We start from the raw sequence: 21,050 nt of genomic DNA, 5'->3' as shown, positions 1-21,050 counted from the left end.
TGTAATGCAATGATCATTGCAATGTTTATCGAAATTATATGTACAATGCGATGTAATGCAATGATCATTGCAATGTTTATCAAAATTATATTTACAGCTTTACAGCATTGCGTTGATTTATGTTTAATTAATTTGCTGATGTAGTTAAAATTAAATTTGGAAAAGACATCATAGAAGTTAAACCAACGCATCGCAACAGAAGCTCACGCTTTTTGGGAGTATGGATAAATGCATTTAATAATAACAGCCATATAATACAACAACTTAAAGACGAGATCTCAGCAATTATTAAAAATATTTCTTGTAGAAAAGGAATTACTGATAAAATGATGATATATCTTTTCAATATGTTGATAATTCCTATAATTGAATATAGAAGTCAACTCTACGTTATAGAAGAAAATATTTTAGATAGTCTGATGGCTAAATTTAGATCTTTTTTTAAGAATAAATTAAAATTTGCTCGTACTGCACCTAACGCGATTTTAGAAACAAATTGGATTTATAACTTAAATAACTTTATTGCCAACCAACGTCAAGCCAAAATTACAAATTTTATTCTACAGATAAACGACACGGGAATTTTAGGAAGAATTATGGAGATAAGATTTTTAAATATACAACAACAGTTACTATTAGAAAATCATCCATTATACGTTATTGACTATAAATTAATTCAAAAGATTAGGAAAATTAAAAATGTTGGATTCAAATATCATTTCATTTTAAATAATATTAAACTAATGATAGAAAATAAATTCAGTATAGCAAAAAATGCTGGATTGCTAATAGAATATAATATGGAGAATGGTCCAACTCCTTTACGGGATGTTATTTCAGACAATATATATATTAAGAACTTTAATATGTTACAGGAAAATAATTTAATCTTTGTAGATCAAATAACAACATTGGATAAAAACTATTTGCTATCGATTGAGGAAATGGAACTAAAAAGATATACAAAACTAATTAGTACAAAACGCATGTCACAAGAACATAGAAAATCTTACGAAAGGATAATAATAGATCTTTCTTGCTCTAAGATTAGTTTCAAGATTAAAACACAAATTCATGATAATATGTTAGCTTTAGATGAAATATATAATTTAAAAGGGACAATTCTTTTACCAGCTACAATTTTACCTGAAAAAGGCGCGACAATTGTTTCACGATTGACTAGGGGGAAATTTCAGAATCGTACAGTCTTTGGTAGAGTAATTAAAACAAATGTGGATAACAAGATAATATACTTTAATCACTTTGAAACATTAACAGATGATTTTGAGAAAAATATTATATTAAGAAAATGCGAAGGCTGTGAATTGGGAACCTTAAATGCTGAAGTGTTCAAAAAGAAAGTTCAAAGTAAATGTTTAATTATAGAACGTATAGATAGTACCTTTTTGCTTTCACCAAATAGATGGAATAAATAACACCATTCAAAGAGATTACAGAAAAATACATATTATTATGAGGGTATCAGTGCTAATTTTTATGACGAAGCTTTGAGGTATAATTACGCTTTTAATAGTAATATTATAGAACATAGATTAGATAATGGAAGAATGATTCAATATGAAGTACCAATTAGTGGAGACAATATAGATAAGTATTTAGCTAAAGGGAATAGGTATAATATCTCGTACCAACGGATTAAACGGATTAAAGATAGAATAAAGTTAGATAGTTCAAACAACATCCACGTATATATAGATGGATCAGTAATAAATAATGGAAGGGAAAACATTACATCGATTTTTGGAATAACAATCTATGATGATAAAGAAAGATTGATAGATAAATATTTTTCAACAATAGAACAATGGCTTACATCAACAAAAGCAGAAACCATGGCCTTTTTTGTTGCATTATTATTAATTAACGAAGATAAAAATTTTATAATATATACAGATAGTTCAAATGTAATTAAGAATTACGAGCACTTAACGAATAAATGGCTGTCAACAACAACAAGGGATATTTTAAAATTCGATAAAAATAACTCTCTTTGGTTTAATATTAAAGAAATATTAGATAGTTTTACACAACAGCTAGATGTGATTAAGGTCAAGTCTCACTCAAATAATAAGTTACATAACGAATTAGATGAAGAAATCAGGGGCTGGTATGACATGGAAGATAGATTAGCTAATACTCTAGTTATATACAATACGGAACAATATAAATTTCCAATCATGTGGAATAACTATATTATAGAGATGAATTTAAGAAGATTTATAAGATTATTGACTAGAACACAGGGTCTTGAAAAATTCTTAAATTTAAACAGAAATTGGAGATATCGATTGCTAGATGTCAAATGGGAAATAGTATTTTCGTACATTAATAAGCAAGTAATAGGAGAAACTACTTATAAGACAGATAAATTTATTTGTAAACAAAAGAGGATGAAAATACAACGTTTAATCGAAGAAATTCCGACTATCGAACAAATGAAAAAATCTTCATATGAAATATATCAAGATTTTAAATGTGTTTTTTGCTACAAGAAAAAAGAAGATTTTCACCATGTTTGGACGTGTAGACATAATAGGAAAATACTTAAACAAATTATCAAAAGAACGATAGACAAACTAATAAGACTTTTAAAAGAATATGGCGCTACTGTTGATGAAAATAAAATACTAACAGATATTAACAAATTTGATATTTTTTTCCCTAAATTTAGAAAAGATAAATTTAATTTTATAGATCTAATTAAAGGTATTTTTCCAAAACAATTATATGACTATATTGAAAAATTGGAAGTTATTGGTAAGAAAAATATAGTCAGTTTGGGGACGGAGCTTTTACAATATGTTATGGATGAAACAAAACAGCACATTTGGCTACCTCATTGTGAGAAGTTAAAGATTATAGAAAAACGACATGGGATTACTGAAAAAGATAAAAAGAAGTCTGATAGTAACGTTGGTAAAGAAAAACAAGAAGATATTTTACAACGCCCTATTAATCTGTTCGGAAGATATGAAGATTTGGAGGGTGTCAAAGAGTATATTTTATTTGGTAAAGAAATCCTGGATTTTACAGTAGTTGTGAACCGGGTGGGTAAGATATAATTATTACAACCGTTTCTTGTTGTTTCCATTATTAGTTTAGTGGAGTTTAGTCGCTTTTTTGTTATTTTACTTTAACTTTGGTTGCTGTTGGTAAGGTTTTACGTGTTTAATTCTTTACTAAGGTTTTTTACAAGATTTGTTGTCACATAGTTTTTACTATAGACCTTCTATCTGTAAATTGGCACTCTGTACTAGGTTCTCTTTCATAAATAAATATGCGCTTTGTGCCCTTTGCCTACCAAAAAAAAAAAAAAAAAAAAAAAAAAAAAAAAAAAAAAGGTAAGAAATCATTCAAATTATATATTATCTTCTATTTAAGTTAATGATAATTAATACCTTAAACTCATTAGAAAAACAAGTATATTTTGTTTCAAATCTTACAAATTTGAAGAGTAAACTTTGTCAATTACAAGAAAGTGATATAAGCAGGTAAAGTCTACTCATAATAATACTTTAAGTCAAATACAAATTAATCAATTTTAAAATTAAAGTTTATCAGGGCTGGTAATGTCTTCTAAAAATGAAAATCTTCATTTGGTTTTGCCTATACTACCAAAAATTAAGAGTAATGATTATCTTATTTGTAAAATGAATGTTAAAAAAATATTATCTAAGGATTGCTTTATAAAATTTATACTTGATAGCGTAAGTTAATTAATTAAAATCTCTATCATTTTATTTAATTTTAAATTAATATTAACTTAATTATAGTATTATCGAGAAGATCATATGTTAAAACATAAAGATGTATCAAAAATTGAGGGGTTAGGTTGGATAGAATATAGGATTTCAATATATGACCTACGTAATACTCAACTTTCAATTGAAATAAATTTTATTGAAATGGTATGTTCCTATTTACTTATTCAGATTAATTTCCTTTCAGAACAAAATATAATATTATTTTTTGATTCACATAGCAAATAGAATATATTCGATTTGGATATAATCCATACACAATAACTCACATTCCCGACATGAGTTTTGTGAGTTATTTGTTACCAAATTATCACAAATTTTTCTCAAATGTTCCAGAAACTTTCAAAGACAAGTATTTTTCAAGAAAAGAAATAGAAAATTTACTTAATTTAAAAGATATCCTTAACAGCTTATAATTATTTACTTATCTTAATATTACGATTTTTGTTTTTATTCACATACTTTAAAATTGAACCATTTTATCTATAAAAGAAATCTTTCGTTTCAGGAATTTTTTATTGAAAAAATTAAAATTGATACATGCGCATCGACTCAGTTCATGTAAAATGAGCAGTTTTAAAAATTTACTATCTACTCCTGGGAAATATACAAAAAAATTTGTACATTGTAGGATTAGTAATTCCAATTTTTAGCAAGTGATAGAATATTATGTAAAACGTTTATTCAAGTTTTTAATTATTATATAACAAGTTTATTAGTTAAATCTAACGGCCAATGTTTTATTATTTATGACAAATATCACTAAAACAAATGTATTGTATATTAGTATTTTATTTGATATAATAAATTTTATTTAACAAATTATGAAATGTATATTTTAATCTTTACTAGAAAAATAAATAAATAATTTTTTTCCTTTGGAAATTTAGATCTGCTATAATAAAATGCTTCAACATTTAAATTCCATTGAATGTTTCAATTTTCAATAATATCAATAATTCATTAATATTTGATCTATTTAAAGGTGAATCTATATCTATAAAAAAAAGCATTGTGCGACCGTGACGTTAAGACTACCCTGCATAAAAAGATGGATTTAAATTGGATCGAATGGATCGTCCAGCATCATGTGTCTGCGCCCTGTGCTACAAGATTTTTATAGAGGATTCAGAGTGGCGCATAATTGGGCAGCCCTAATCCCAATACAATTTTGAATTAGAACAAATTTATAGAAACTAATCCGATTAGTAATTGTAATATAAAAAATATATTAAGCTACAAAAATAATTTAATCGTGACAATGAAATTCTTCACGAGAAATCATCATTGTCTTTTTAGAAGTTATTGTTTTTTAAAAAAATTTCAGTTTTTTGGGATTTTCCCATACGATGAATTTTCTTTTATTTTAAAATAAAAACATTTTTCGGTTTTTTGGATTTTCCCACATGATGAAAAAAATCCTTTTCTTTCAAAAAAAATACACCATTTCTTCTAAAAAAATTTTACATTTAATTTTTAATTTCTAATGCCTGTAAAGCTCTCAAAGTTTTAGGTACCAGGATTTTACCAAGAGAAATCAAAAATTTCTAATAACAGCAATTACAGGTATTTAATAACTAAGCAAAAAAACCAAAAAAAAACCAAAAAAATAAAATCTTTCTTTTTTTAGGTATCAGGGTTTATCATCAGATGCATGGAAATTTGGTATTAAGGAAGGATTTAATACATTTCTTTTAATAAAACATTTCTAAAGGTTTGATTTTTCATTTTTTTTAGATAACTGAATAAGGAATAATTTATACATGGACAGAGTTGTGGTGAGTATTTTTTTCTTTGAAAATTTTTTAACAAAACATTTACTAACATCACATTTCTTCATTTTTTTATACAGTTTATTCATGATTCTAAATGCATGAAATTTTAGTAGCTTCTTTTAAAATGCTTCTTTTAACATAAGTACATAACATTAATTAATGAAATGTTACCAATGATGTTTATTTTTGCATTCTGTAGGTAGCTCTTTGGGTCTTTCTAGACATGGAATTCATAAGCGTTTTTCATTAATTTTTTTTATTTCTTAATGAAATAAAATGTTAACTAACATTTCATGTTTTGCATTTTGTAGTTTAGACAGTTCTGTGACACCTTGGATGGATGTAAATTTTGGTAAATGAAATTTTCCTACCATTATTTCTTTAATGAAACATTATTGATGTTTCATTCATTTCTTTTTTTTAGTATAGATAGTCAATTTTTGAGAACTTTGGGTAAGTTCTGAAAAATGATTTTAAACTTTAAAAAAAGTCACTAATTTAGCATTTTTTGTAGGAAACAACCCTATTCTCTTTTTTAGATTTTGGCAGTACCTTTTAGGGTGAAGGCTAGTTTGAATTATATTTTGATTTTTTTTTAAAAATTCTATTTTGTAATTACTAACCATTTTTTTTTTCTTCTTTTAAAATTTTTTACTTTATAGACACCGGAATTATGGATTTATAATTTTGAGGATGGATAAGTTTGTAACCATTTGTTACAAACTTTTTTTTATTTATTTCTTTACATTAGTGATAATAGAAGTGAAGAAAATTAACAGTTAATGTAAAAATACATTCAATTAATAAAATAATACTGTGTTTGTATAAAATAATAATACATGTTATACACATAAATTTAGTGTTGCTATACATTTCAATCTACTAAGCATGGTAATTCTACATATTTGATTAACATTAGTATTTTGACATGTTGTTCTGTGTTGCCTTTGCAGAACAGTATAATTTAATGTTGATCAGAATACAATGCTGAATAATGCTGTTTTACATACATTTAACTTCCTAATAAAATACTATAACTATTATAACTATTATAATAAAAAATATATTATATAATATATTAAGTGCAAATTTTATTTACGCATTCTATACTTTATAACTGATTTTCATAATCTTAATTAGCCAGGCCCGTGTGAAACGCGGGCATCCAGCTAGTAATCCATTAATAAAATATTGTCACTAAAAAAACAAATCAATTTTTTTAAAAGCTTATTGTATGAAATCAAAAAAAGAATGTATAATAAATATAATTAGAATGTTTAATTTATTAAAATAAATTAGTTCTTTGTTTATATTGTTATAAAATTTTTTGTCAAATATTATTTATTTATGAAATAATTGGTGGTTAAAATGGAAAATTGTATCGACTGTGACGTGTTGGCTAATGACAAACATAACTCTGCAACCAAATAAAAGTAATATAAATTTAACAAAAAATAGAATAAAAAAACCACACTATCTATTAATAGATTGTTAAAATTATAAAATAGTTATATAGAAAGTTATTTATTGATAAATTACTAGCTGCAATCTGTTACGTTGCAACAGGAAAAACCAACATAATGAAATTTCTGGTAAATTAAGTAATTTGTATATTCATTCTTTCCATCTAGGTACCACCCATTTTACACCTTTCTTATCTTTTTTTATTGGTGCATCTATATAAAAAGAATATATACTTTTCTTGTATAATCATCGTTTCTTCTAGCACTTTTAGTCTTTCATTTGTTTCTAACATTCTTTTTTGTTCACTATCATCGAACATTTTTTATGATCTATATAATACTACAACTTATGTTACAATAGAAAATAAACAATAAAAAAAAATAATAAGCAAAAAAATCCTTTTTTTATTGGCATTAATTTTCATTAATAGTAAATAAACGAAAATTCAACAAATATATAATAATAATAAATAAGAAAAAAATTACAAAATCAAAAAAAAAAATGATAGTAAATAACCCCGAAAATAAAAAAAAGTATTAATAAAAGTTTGAACCAAAAAAAAATAAAGAAAAATGACAAAAAAATTATTTTAAATATTAACTAAAAACTGAAAAATAAAAATCTATAAGATCTGGTAAAAAAAGGTATTTAAAAAAAAATCGGCTCTAAAAAAAGGACCGAAAAAGAAGAATATTATTATTTTAAAAAAAATCAATAATTCGGTCATAAAAAGTCGGAAAAATAATAATATAAAAAAAAATTTAGTCAAAAAAATAATAATATAAAAAAAAATTTCGACCGAAAAATATTTGTTGTTCGGGTAGCGGCCGATCATCATTAGTAAGCTTATTTTCGTTCATTAGATTGGCAATGGGCTAACCAATCCTAACCATAATAAATATGGAATCAATATCAGGCGCAGACATATCGTGTTTTCATGTTACACAATTCAAATTATATATAAAGACGATAATCTAAACTTATTAATTACAGATATTAATAGATATTAATTCATTTTAATAAATATATGCGATAATATAATATCATTGTTTTTTCATGGAATAATGATATTCTATAATGGCTCTGTGAAATTCTTTAAATAAATAAATTAGAAAATTGCTAAAGCTCACCAGCGGTGATTGTCACCATACCAGCATTAAGATGCACTTTTGGCCTGAATTAAAATTTAATAAAACACTGACCGGCATTACATCATAAATCCACTACTGGTGACCGTCACCACTGGTGATATTTAGCAATACCCAATAAATTAAATCAAACTTTTCTTGATTGTTAAAAATATTTTAAAAAATTTCATTTTTTTATCGTTTTCAAAACTTTTTTATTGATTTCATTTTTTTTATCATCTTCGATCGCTTTTCTTATCTTCCCTTTTTTTATTTTTTTTATATGTGAATAAAGTTCATGCCTATCACGGCCAGCTGAACTATTATGTTTTCTGTAGCAATATCCGATAGTACAGTAATACTTGGGCATGTCGCGTAACTTTTCACGATCAACATTATTCAATTTATTTATTTTAATAATTTCTTTATCTTTTAAATATTCATCAATTTGTTGTTCGAAACCATATTTCTTAGCTTCTTTAATTGTAATAATAGCACTTGATGATGCCTTCTTCCATTTATATTCAACATAAGTTTCTCCATCAGTCCCATCAACCTCAAATATACGGATAATGTATTCAAAGACTTTTTTAGTCGGTCTTTGTTCTCGTCTCATTTTAAAAGTTTTTTTCAATAAATCTGTAAAATAAAAATAAAACACTTTAGTATTTGATGCATAATGAAAAAAAAATAATTAAGCATAAACTTGATAGGACCCCGAAATATATATGTAGAGGTCAGGTCCAGAAGTGGTCCAAAATACGCATTCTTTCAGGGCCGGAATTACGATAATTTCAGCCATTATCTAAATTAGGAAATATTATTTTGGCTGGGATTATCCATAAAAGGAATGATCTACATGATTTTTTTGACTCATTATACGCAAACTCTGACCTGACCCTTTTATGTATATTTCGGGGTCCTAACTTGATTCTTAAAGATTTATACATGACTATACATGAAATCGAGATTAAAATGGCCAAATTGTCAAAATAGTCAAAATTAAAACGTATCACATGATTTTTATAATTACAATATTAATTCGCAATCCATATAAGAATCCGTGAAATACTAGGTACAAATTACTATTATTTTTATTAGTAAATGGAACCCAAAGTGCATAGGAAATTCACGAAATGGGATTTTATCCTTTAATAAACTATCTTCAAATTAAATAATTTAAATTAATCTTAATTCAAAAAAAAAGATAACACTATATTTATCAACTATAATTGCTAATTTAATATTGCATTTTATAAATGATGATTAATTAGAAGGAATGTTGGATTTCAAAATTGTAAAAATTATCATTGACAAAGTAGTTTCAAATGATTTTATAAATAAAAATGATCTGATAAGCGGTCATCAGCAAGCTAAAAAGGTATATGTGATAGCATATGATGTTTGATTAGCAACTGGTTATATGTAAAATTTACTATTGAAGATTTTTTCCCGTGATTGTCGTATTGGGCTATTAAACGATCCTATTCCGTGAGAAAATTACTGATGACGAGCAGTATTAATATATTAACAAATCATATAGAAAGCGTTATGCCGATCGTCAATTAAAAAATATGTACTGAAATTTATATTTTTAGATCCGTCTCAATGAGAGGATTTAAGTGGTATTAATTCTATGAAAATTGGAATGATATCAACAAGGTTGTCTTTTTTTATTTTTATTTCACAGAATAAAGAAAGTTTCAGTAATATTGACAAGGTTATCACGTTTAAATTATATTACTCAGTTAATTATTTGAAATCATGTGACATGACGTAATTTCAACCATTACGACTTATTTTAACATATCAATCTCAGTTCCATGTACAATCATTAAATTATGAAAAATAATAAAAATAATTATTTTTTAAAAAAAGAAGATAAATGAAATAAAATCAATTCAATTTGTATGTACTATAATATTTAAACAATGTTTATGTATCCTGTACAATTATTAAAATGTTTATTTTTAAAATACATTCTAAAATAGAATCAATTCAATTGGTATGTACTATAATATTTTAAACAATGTCTATGTATTATGTACAATTATTAATTATAAAAAATAATTATTTTTAAAAATGGATAATGAAATAAATTATTCTCAATCATTGCATATAAAACTTACATAATTAATTCAAGAGTTTTCTCGTTAAATTGTATTCAAATCAAAAAATTTCAACAATATTTCGCAAATTTCTTTTATTGCCTTTTTTTTCCAATAGCTGGTTTATTTATATTAATTTGAAGCTACTCCGCACTAACCTAATTCAGAAGCATTTTTAAATTATGATGTAATAAGTACGTAATGTCCAAAAATTATGACATAATTTGTTACCTCATTACTCCGGTTTCGGTGTTACGATTTACCGAACCCGATCAGTGGATGACGCAGAAATTAATTTCCAATTGGAATGAAATTATGCACAGTAATCTGCAATTCTGTAATTCAATACATTAATTAAAATTTAGAAACATCGAGCTTGACATTTTTTATTAATTAAAATAAAAAAAAATTGTTTTTTTAATTAAAAAAATTAAAAAATGAAAAAAAGATTTTTTAACGGTTTTCGGTAATTACCTATACCGATGACCGATCAATTTCGGTTTTGGCTCTAGTAGTATTGCATCATTACTGCGTATGGCAATCCCGAACCCCATTATTGCATCATTACTGCGTATTACTTACTGTGCCAATTGTTGTACCATTGCTGCGCATTGTTGTAATGTGCCATTATTACTGTGCATTATAACTGCACATGAAAAAGATTTTCATTATTTAATTAAAAATCTGCGGCAATGTTAATCATTTCCAAAAATTGATAATTCTTTTGAAATATAATTAGGCAGTTGTATAATAACTGATTCAATGGTCATAAAATGTAAAATAATGCAATTATAATATATTTTCTACTATCAATTATAATACTTACAATAAATAGATGCAACAGTATTCAAATTATTCTCTAGAATCGTCTAAACTTTAAATAACCTTATTATCAGTATTTATAATAGTATCATTATAATATTCATAAAAAAAAGCATTCACTTTTTCTGAAATAAATATTCTTTTAAAATTGAACTTATAATTTATAAAAAGTTTTGCATACTTAAATTGATTACATTTCACATACGGCCTAATTTTCTTACTAATCACATGTAATATTATTAACGCTTGAACTTTTTTGATTTTTATATATGATTCTAAGATATATTTATTTAATTATTTACTATAATAAATTAAAAATATTGCTACAAATGAATTATTTTATAGTATATTATTGGTATATTAGTAATAATAATCAAATTTCTAGAAATTCTTTAATTTGTGGATATGTTATTTTTAAATTTACGCCAGTAAGTTGTTGAAAGTTGAGAGTTAATAATTGTAATTGCTCAAATCACTCATATGAAAAAATACTCAATGCAAAAAAAAATTACTCATGATGTATGACTCGTGTGACCCATGCAAAAGAAATTACATGATGTGGCAGAATCTCCAAAACCTCTGCTATTTTTTTTCTTTTATTAGGTCTAGAAATTCCTTATTAATTTTGGATTGAGTTATTCATCCTCTTTATTCCCACCTTTAACTTTCCTCTTACTCTCTTAATACTTCTAGGTGTCTAACATTACCATGTTTTTTATTTTTATTTTCTAAAATGGCTATATTTTGATGTAACGTTTTTGATAAAAATGGTGAATAATAAATCCATTTTAACGCTTTTTTTCTTGGATGCTTTTTTTTCTAAAGATTGTGCCCAGATGCTCAACTTACTATGTAATTCTGGCCAGAAATAAAGTCATCACCGGCTGCTGAGACACTGTATATTATCTATTTATTTTTCGCAAATAATTTCTTAAAAACTATTGTCTGAAAATCGAAACTAGATTGCATAATTTAATTAGAATGTTTATTTTATTAAAAACTTTATTAAAATAGAATTGATTCTTTAATTTTCTTTAATAAATGTATAATTTTTTATTGGGTTTAGATAATATATATTAGCTTCTTGTATTTATTGTAGGTAGGGATGGCAACGGTCGGTCATGGTCAGTCATCGGTCGGTCATAACCGGTCAAGAACCTTTGACTGACTGACCGACCGACCGTTTGACCGACCGGTCTGACCAACCGGTTAACCGACCGTTTGACCGACTGGTTAACTGATCCTGAAAACGTTTGTGAAACGTAATTTAATTGAAATACTTAATAAAAAACGTTTTCGCAACGTTTTCTATTAAAATAATTAAAAAAACGTTTGTGAAACATTTTTTTTATTAAATTACGTTTCGCAAACGTTTTCAGGATCGGTTAACCAGTCGGTCAAACGGTCGGTTAACCGGTCGGTCAGACCGGTCGGTCAAACGGTCAGTCAGAGGTCTTTGACCGACCGATATCGGTCACGGTCATGACCGGTCATAACCGGTTAATGACCGTGACCGTTGCCATCCCTAATTGTAGGGATAAATTATTTATTATACATGATAAGAAATTAGAAAGATAGAGAGAGATTGATCATTAGCCAATTATATCAAGGGAGATGCTTGGGAATGGTCTTAATTCAATCTTTTTATTCTAAATGATGAGTAATAAAAATTTGATTTCATATTCCAATTTTACTCTAAAAAATTATATTTGCTAATTTTTCAAAGATAAAATTATTCGATCTTATACTGTAAATCCTCATCAAGGATTATTGTATAATACAATTCGTATTGACGGTATCGTCCCTTTCACAACATAAAATCATAATAATATTCTCAATAATACAAATTCTTTAAGGGTTATGTTAATTATATAATTCATCAGCCAATTGGAAATGGGTTCGTCAGTTCTAATTCAGTCTCTAATATGAACACGTCATCAAATTAAGACAAGTAGAGCATGTGATGATGATCAATCAGAAAAATTTTGATTGGCCTTCAAATGATAGTTGGTACGTGATTATCAGATGACTCAATTCAGTTTTGAAGTTCAGAATGATTTTTATGGTTAAAAATAGTTTTAAGCCTAAGAGATCTAGAATCTTTTAAATTTAAAATCAGTTCCAGAATCGACTCAAGTCGATTCATTTTGAATCGATCCATCCCTACTTATCGTACAATCGTGCTATTAATAAATATCTGCATAAACCTTTTAAGCAAATTGTAAATGTACTTTTATTAGCTTAACAGTTAATACTTAAAAGTTATTTTATTACATTCTCACTATTCTATTGGTCCTCCAAAATAATTCATATAATAGTTTATTAATGATCCGTCATTCTTATAAATTTTAAAATTTCTTAAAAATTAAATAAAACGTGGTTTTTCAAATAAAGCTTATTATATTCTTTTTTAAATTGATCTAAAGACTCATCGCTAGAAATTTCTCAATTATATAAATAATATCATATTAAAGATATTTAAAGTTCTATTTACGCATTTATTGTCAAATGTTTGTATTTTGGATAACATCTAGGAAAAACATTGCAGTTCCAAAAAAAAATTTGAACCTGTTTACGAGTACATACAATTTGGAAGATTACAATAATTAATGAAAAAAATTTATTTATATATATGCAAATCGTTAACTGTTAAGATAAAAAAAAATGAATACATAAAAATAAATTATAAACGGTCATTTTAAATACATAATATAAAAACAAAAAAATTATATGATTTGGATTAATTTCAACCGACAATGTTGATCAAATTTACAATTTTGGTAATACAAAACGTAAAGGAAAATATTTTTTTGGATAGTAAAATTATTAAAATAGAAACTTTTTGGTGTATCAACGTCATAATGCATTTTTGCTATTCGATAAAGTATTTCCAAATAAAACTGAATTTGGTTACGGCATGATTTCCTGATGGATGATTTCCTGACAGGACATTTGCCCGACAGAGTTATGCAGAGTTATGCACGAACATTTTTTTAATCTACATATATAAGCTCTATATTTAATAATTATGCTATTGCCATAATTCTTAATATGGCTATAATAATAAAAAAAAAATTTGGGGTAGCATGAGTTATGATTTAACAGAATTATTGATCTTCAATTATACAATCAAGACCTTGTGTCTCTTCTTGAACTAAAATTTCAGTAAGTTTGCGACTTGTATAATATGCTTGTGAATGAGATTGTATAACAGAGGTATATGCTTGTTCTTGCATTAAAGCTTTGTCTGCTTTTACAAATTCCAACATATCATCTTTTAATTGATTATTAATACCAAGTACTTGATATTTATAATTTCCATCCCTGTTTATTTTATAATATTTACTAATACACCTATTCCATTCAGATAAAATATTTTCAAGCATTATTATGGTTGGTCTATTAGAAGGATCTGAGTCCCAACATTTTTTCATTAAATCTATATAACATTTTGGAGTATTTTTTATAATTTTAGGGCGTTTCCCTTCACAAATACTTAAACTAAGCTGAAGATCATGTGCTTCATGATTAAATGGAGGGATACCTGATGTAAATTCCCACATTATTATTGAAAAACTATAAATATCACTTGCTGGTGTATAAGGTTTTTTTCTTAATATTTCAGGCGCCATATAAGGTAAAACTCCATAAATTTCATTAACTTTATTGACAGAATCTTGCAAACCACTTATAGGTTTACATAATCCTAAATCAATAATAAATAACTCATTGTAATCATCTGACAATAAAATATTACCATCATGAAAATCACCATGAGTTAAATTTGATTCATGAATTACCTTAAGTCCTAGTATAATTTTTTTCAATAATTGTAACTTGTCTTGCCACTTAAATTTGATTATATCAGATAAACATTTTCTCAAACTTCCCTTCTTTGCATAACTCATTATAATTATATAATTTAAATTATTTGGATCTTGGGTAAACCCAAAGAATTGGATAAATTTAGAAAATGATTTTTTTTGACAATTATAATAATATTTCCACTATATAAATTATAAAAAAATTGTTAAACATTTGCATAAAAAATAAAATTTCTACTAAATATAAATAGTATACCTCATCCAGAAATTTACTATCTAAGTTTGATGAACTATTAAGTGTTTTAAGAATAACCTCATAACCTGTTTGAAAATTACATCTATTCCATTGTTGTTTGTTAAAATTCCAACTATAAATAGGCCCATCTAACCAGGTAGCTTTATGAATTTCACTAAATCCTCCTTTATCATAATAATTAATTCCTGACAATTTATTATAGGGTATCCACTCTAAAAATTCATAACTATTTTTGGCATTTAGCTGTGCTTCTTGAATAAATTTATCAACAAATTCATTTTTACTAGTCCATTTAGAAAAATCTTGTTGAAATCGTTTAGTATTACATTGCTGGCACCACTGGTAATCAATGTATGGTTGTTTGCATTCATTACATACCGATCTAACTTCATTTTCTGCTACTTTTTGATACCAATAAAATGCTTTCTCTAAATTCTTTTCTGTTCCTTCTCCATTTTCATAACATGTGACTAAATTAATCATTGCATCAGTATAACCATTTTTGGCTGCTTTTTGATACCAATGAAAGGCTTTTTCTAAATTCTTTTCTGTTCCTTCTCCATTTTTATAGCATGTGGCTAAATTAAACATTGCATTTTCTTGGCCATTTTCTGCCGCTTTTTGATACCAATAAAAGGTTTTTTCTAAATTCTTTTCTGTTCCTTCTCCATTATAATATCCATTGGCTAAATTAAACATTGCATCAGTATAACCATTTTCTGCTGCTTTTTGATACCAATGAAAGGCTTTTTCTAAATTCTTTTCCGTTCCCTCTCCATTATAACATCCATTGGCTAAATTAAACATTGCATCAGTGTAACCATTTTCTGCTGCTTTTTGATACCAATGAAAGGCTTTTTCTAAATTCTTTTCTGTTCCTTCTCCATTTTTATAACATGTGGCTAAATTAAACATTGCATTTTCTTGACCATTTTCTGCCGCTTTTTGATACCAATAAAAGGTTTTTTCTAAATTCTTTTCTGTTCCTTCTCCATTATAATATCCATTGGCTAAATTAAACATTGCATCAGTATAACCATTTTCTGCTGCTTTTTGATACCAATGAAAGGCTTTTTCTAAATTCTTTTCTGTTCCCTCTCCATTATAACATCCATTGGCTAAATTAAACATTGCATCAGTGTAACCATTTTCTGCTGCTTTTTGATACCAATGAAAGGCTTTTTCTAAATTCTTTTCTGTTCCTTCTCCATTTTTATAACATGTGGCTAAATTAAACATTGCATTTTCTTGACCATTTTCTGTTGCTTTTTGATACCAATGAAAGGTTTTTTCTAAATTCTTTTCTGTTCCTTCTCCATTATAATATCCATTGGCCAAATTAAACATTGCATCAGTATAACCATTTTCTGCTGCTTTTTGATACCAATGAAAAGCTTTTTCTAAATTCTTTTCTGTTCCCTCTCCATTTTTATAACATATGGCCAAATTATTCATTGCATTTTCATTACCATTTTCTGCTGCTTTTTGATACCAATGATAGGCTTTTTCTAAATTCTTTTCTGTTCCTTCTCCAATTTTATAACATATGGCTAAATTAAACATTGCATCAGTATAACCATTTTCTGCTGCTTTTTGATACCAATGAAAGGCTTTTTCTAAATTCTTTTCTGTTCCCTCTCCATTTTTATAACATATGGCTAAATTATTCATTGCATTTTCATTACCATTTTCTGCTGCTTTTTGATACCAATGAAAGGCTTTTCCTAAATTCTTTTCTGTTCCCTCTCCATTTTTATAACATATGGCTAAATTAAACATTGCATCAGTATAACCATTTTCTACTGCTTTTTGATACCAATAAAAGGCTTTTTCTAAATTCTTTTCTGTTCCTTCTCCATTTTTATAACATATGGCTAAATTATTCATTTCATTTTCATTACCATTTACTGCTGCTTTTTGATACCAATAAAAGGCCTTTTCTAAATTCTTTTCTGTTCCCTCTCCAATTTTATAACATATGGCTAAATTAAACATTGCATTTTCTTGACCATTTTCTGCTGCTTTTTGATACCAATGAAAGGCTTTTTTTAAATTCTTTTCTGTTCCTTCTCCATTATAATACCTATTAGCTAAATTATTCATTGCACCAGTATGACCATTTTCTGCTACTTTTTGATACAAATGGAAGGCTTTTTTTAAATTCATTTCTGTTCCTTCTCCATTATAATACTCATTGGCTAAATTAAACATTGCATTTTCTTTACCATTTTCTGTTGCTTTTTGATACCAATGAAGGGCTTTTTCTAAATTCTTTTCTGTTCCTTCTCCATTATAATACCCATTGGCTAAATTAAACATTGCATCTTCTTTACCATTTTCTGCTGCTTTTTGATACCAATGAAAGGCTTTTTCTAAATTCTTTTCTGTTCCTTCTCCAATTTTATAACATGTGGCTAAATTAAACACTGCATTTTCTTGACCATTTTCTGCTGCTTTTTGATACCAATGAAAGGCTTTTTTTAAATTCTTTTTTGTTCCTTCTCCATTATAATACCTATTAGCTAAATTATTCATTGCACCAGTATTACCATTTTCTGCTGCTTTTTGATACCAATGAAAGGCTTTTTCTAAATTCTTTTCTGTTCCTTTTCCATTTTTATAACACATAGCCAAATTAAACATTGCATTTTCTTCACCATTTTCTGCTGCTTTTTGATACCAATAAAAGGCTTTTTCTAAATTCTTTTCTGTTCCTTTTCCATTTTTATAACACATGGCCAAATTAAACATTGCATTTTCTTCACCATTTTCTGCTGCTTTTTGATACCAATAAAAGGCTTTTTCTAAATTCTTTTCTGTTCCTTTTCCATTTTTATAACATATAGCCAAATTATTCATTGCACCAGTAAGACCATTTTCCGCTGCTTTTTGATACCAATAAAAGGCTTTTTCTAGATTCTCTTCTGTTCCTTTTCCATTTTTATAACATATAGCTAAATTAAACATTGCATTTTCTTGACCATTTTCCGCTGCTTTTTGATACCAATAAAAGGCTTTTTCTAAATTCTCTTCTGTTCCTTCTTCATTATAATATCTATTAGCTAAATTAAACATTGCTTCTTCTTCACCATTTTCTGCTAATTTTTCTAAAGAATTAATACATCTTTTACACCATAATTCCTTAGTAAAAAGTTTATTGCAATCATATAAACAATTTTTGCTGCTTACTGTATCTTTTGTATTAGCGGCTCCCATTTGGTTATTTTAAAAATTTTATTTTACCGAAAAAAAAATTATTTTTTCTTTTAAATTTTTTTTTGTACCTGTGCATGTCATGAATAAGGAATATTTTAACTAAAAGTAGAAGGTTCAATAAAAAAATTTTTTTCGGGCTATATTTTTTTCCGATGCATTGATCTGCATCAAACATGTCAATAATATATACGGAAATGATACGTTTTATATACGATTTATATATGTTTTTATATTTCATTTACGTGATACTGAATTATTAAACTTCATTTTTAAAAATAAAACATGTGACCACGTGATTGTTTATTGTTGTGTTATGATACTTTTCAAGTTTTTTTTTTTACCTCCTCCTTTTCTTTTATACTTTTCACTTTTTCTTTAACCTTTTTAGTTTTTTTTAAAAAAAATTTCTTTTTCTTATTTCCACCTCGTTCCTTCTTTTTTTTATTTTCATTTCATTGAATTCGTTCCCTTTGGTTTTTGTTTAAAAAAAAATTTCTTTTATTTCCCTTTTTTAGAAGTCTTTTGAAAAAAATTTTTTAGTTCTTCTTTTATATTACATTGGACTCTTTATTTGTAAGTCGCTGGAATTTCTCTTCTTTTATTATAGGATACTAAGGACTTTTTTTTGTAGGACATTTAGAGTTTCTTTTTTCTTTTTTTGTAGGGCGAGATTGGTCTCTTTTTTGTGTGTAGGGAATTTCAGTTTTCTTATTCTTTTTTTGTAAGGTAGTTCGATCTCTTTTTCGATCTCTTTCTTCTAGGACGGTTTGGAATTCTCTTTTCATTTTCTAGGGTGGTTCAGTTTCTTTTTTTTGCAAGGTTCTCTTTTTTTGTAGGACGTTTCAGATTTCTCTTTTTTTTTGTAGGGCAGTTCAGTTTCTTTTTCATATGACTTATCGGATTTCTCTTTTCTTTTTGTAGGGCGCTAGGACTTCCTCTTTTTATATAATACTGAGCTTCTTTTTTGGGAATATCAGCTCTTGGAGACTTGTACGAACCTGGAATTACTTGTAAGTACTATATAGAGGGGAGTTGACATTTCATTTGTGTTAAAGGAACGTAGTAACATTTCTTTTTTTCTTTTTTAGGTTACCGGACTTTAAGTACTGTAGATACTATATAGGAGGGAGTTTGGCTTTCAATTGAGTAAAAGAAACGTTCTTACATTTCTTTTTTTTTGTTTATTTATAATATATTTGTTTTTTATTTATATTTGATTTAATAAAGTGTATTATTATAACTGAAAATATAATTTATAAATATAACTTAGTGTTTAAAAAATGTATTAAAATCGTATAAATTCTATATAAATATGTATAAATTATAAATATATGTGTATAACATATTGATAAAACGTTGTAGAAACCCAAAAACAATAATTGCCACAGACTGTGAAATTTAACTAAATTAGAATTTACAATAAAAACATAATCCTAAATGATAGATAGAGAAAAAAAAAATGTAAAATTATTATATTATAGAATTCAAAAACAACAGTTGTAACAAAACTATTATAAGAATTGCTTTTTGAATTTTACAATGAAATGTAATAGAAACGATCCTATATAGACAAAAAAAAAATAAAAAATTATTATAGAAATCCAAAAAAAAAAATTTGCCACGAAGCCGCAATATTGTGTTTCTTCGTTTCCATTTTCTGTTGCCTTGCTATATTTTTTTCTTGTAAAAGCCAAGATATTCCTCACTCCTGAATTTTGCAATATAAACATTCCTAAATAATAAAAAAAATAAAAAAATAATTGTTAAATTGAAGAAAATTATTGTAAACAATAGTAATAATTTCTTAAGTTTCACATAGAACCGTTACTAGCAAATAATAAAAAAAAAGCTGAAAGAAAATTTTAATTTAATGCAAAAACTTCTAATAAAACATTAACATTAAACTTAATTTAAGCAGTCATTCTTTTTGAATTTTGTTCCTAATTAAGAAAAAAGATAAAAACGTTACTTTGCTGTAAAACCCTCTGAAAAAAACAACTACATGAAATTATTTCTAAATTTCAGATAAAGCCATTCTTAGAAATGAAAAGAACGTTATTTGTTTAATATGTTAAAAAACTCACCACTCTTACAAAACAAAATTTATCCAACTTCATAGTAGATGCTGTTATGAAAAAAAATTTCTTTTTTTTTTGTTTATTGTGAATAACGAAAAGAACATTTTTTTATTGCAAATAAACGAGAAATTTTTTATTTGTTTCAATTGTTGACAATACTTCTATTAAAAGTTTGACTTTTTATTTTTTTATTTTGTTTCTTAAAACTTGTTTTTATTGTTTTTGATTTCCGTATTAAATAAAATATCAAAAGTCGATTGATTCCCAATCAATTACTAATTTACTATGCACCATCCCATCACACTATTACTATCTGTAAAAATTTTAACTTTACCATTTAAAGTACAGTTGTGATTGCCGATAGGTACGTAACATTGACAAAAAACCTATTATGAGGACACAACTTTTAAAATCTGTCATGTAGCTGAAGAATGATGTTCGAAATCTACTGTAAATAATGATATTAAAAGGTTGTTAATGCAGATCAATGAATTGGAAAAAATACGGCCCGAAAAAACAAATTAATTAATTAAATGTGCAATGTTCGGAATAATTCCGCTTTAATTTAAGAAATCCTTTTTCAGCAACTCATTAGGAC

General features: G+C 26.2%; 4 protein-coding genes across 4 annotated transcripts; 1 reads left to right on the top strand and 3 right to left on the bottom strand.

The window, feature by feature from the left end:
- Nucleotides 1–8,335: 8,335 nt before the first annotated feature.
- Nucleotides 8,336–8,764, bottom strand: OCT59_012747 (uncharacterized protein; the record flags this gene model as incomplete). The annotated part of the gene is made up of 1 exon (XM_066140335.1): nucleotides 8,336–8,764. One exon carries the CDS (start codon nucleotides 8,762–8,764, stop codon nucleotides 8,336–8,338), a length of 429 nt encoding a protein of 142 aa, XP_066001220.1.
- Nucleotides 8,765–14,185: 5,421 nt separating this feature from the next.
- Nucleotides 14,186–14,464, bottom strand: OCT59_012746 (uncharacterized protein; the record flags this gene model as incomplete). The annotated part of the gene is made up of 1 exon (XM_066140333.1): nucleotides 14,186–14,464. The coding sequence occupies one exon, from the start codon at nucleotides 14,462–14,464 to the stop codon at nucleotides 14,186–14,188; it is 279 nt and encodes a 92-aa protein (XP_066001219.1).
- A 974-nt stretch (nucleotides 14,465–15,438) lies between these two features.
- On the bottom strand, nucleotides 15,439–18,374 carry OCT59_012745 (uncharacterized protein; the record flags this gene model as incomplete). Its single annotated transcript, XM_066140332.1, has 2 exons — nucleotides 15,439–15,441; nucleotides 15,537–18,374. 2 exons carry the CDS (start codon nucleotides 18,372–18,374, stop codon nucleotides 15,439–15,441), a joined length of 2,841 nt encoding a protein of 946 aa, XP_066001218.1.
- Nucleotides 18,375–18,595: 221 nt separating this feature from the next.
- Nucleotides 18,596–19,614, top strand: OCT59_012744 (uncharacterized protein; the record flags this gene model as incomplete). The annotated part of the gene is made up of 7 exons (XM_066140331.1): nucleotides 18,596–18,616; nucleotides 18,915–18,947; nucleotides 19,039–19,100; nucleotides 19,167–19,206; nucleotides 19,296–19,384; nucleotides 19,463–19,477; nucleotides 19,602–19,614. 7 exons carry the CDS (start codon nucleotides 18,596–18,598, stop codon nucleotides 19,612–19,614), a joined length of 273 nt encoding a protein of 90 aa, XP_066001217.1.
- Between the last annotated feature and the right edge of the window lie 1,436 nt (nucleotides 19,615–21,050).

Source organism: Rhizophagus irregularis, chromosome 20, assembly GCF_026210795.1.
Source record: "Rhizophagus irregularis chromosome 20, complete sequence".
NCBI lineage: Eukaryota > Fungi > Glomeromycota > Glomeromycetes > Glomerales > Glomeraceae > Rhizophagus > Rhizophagus irregularis.
This window is presented reverse-complemented; position numbering and strand designations above follow the sequence as displayed.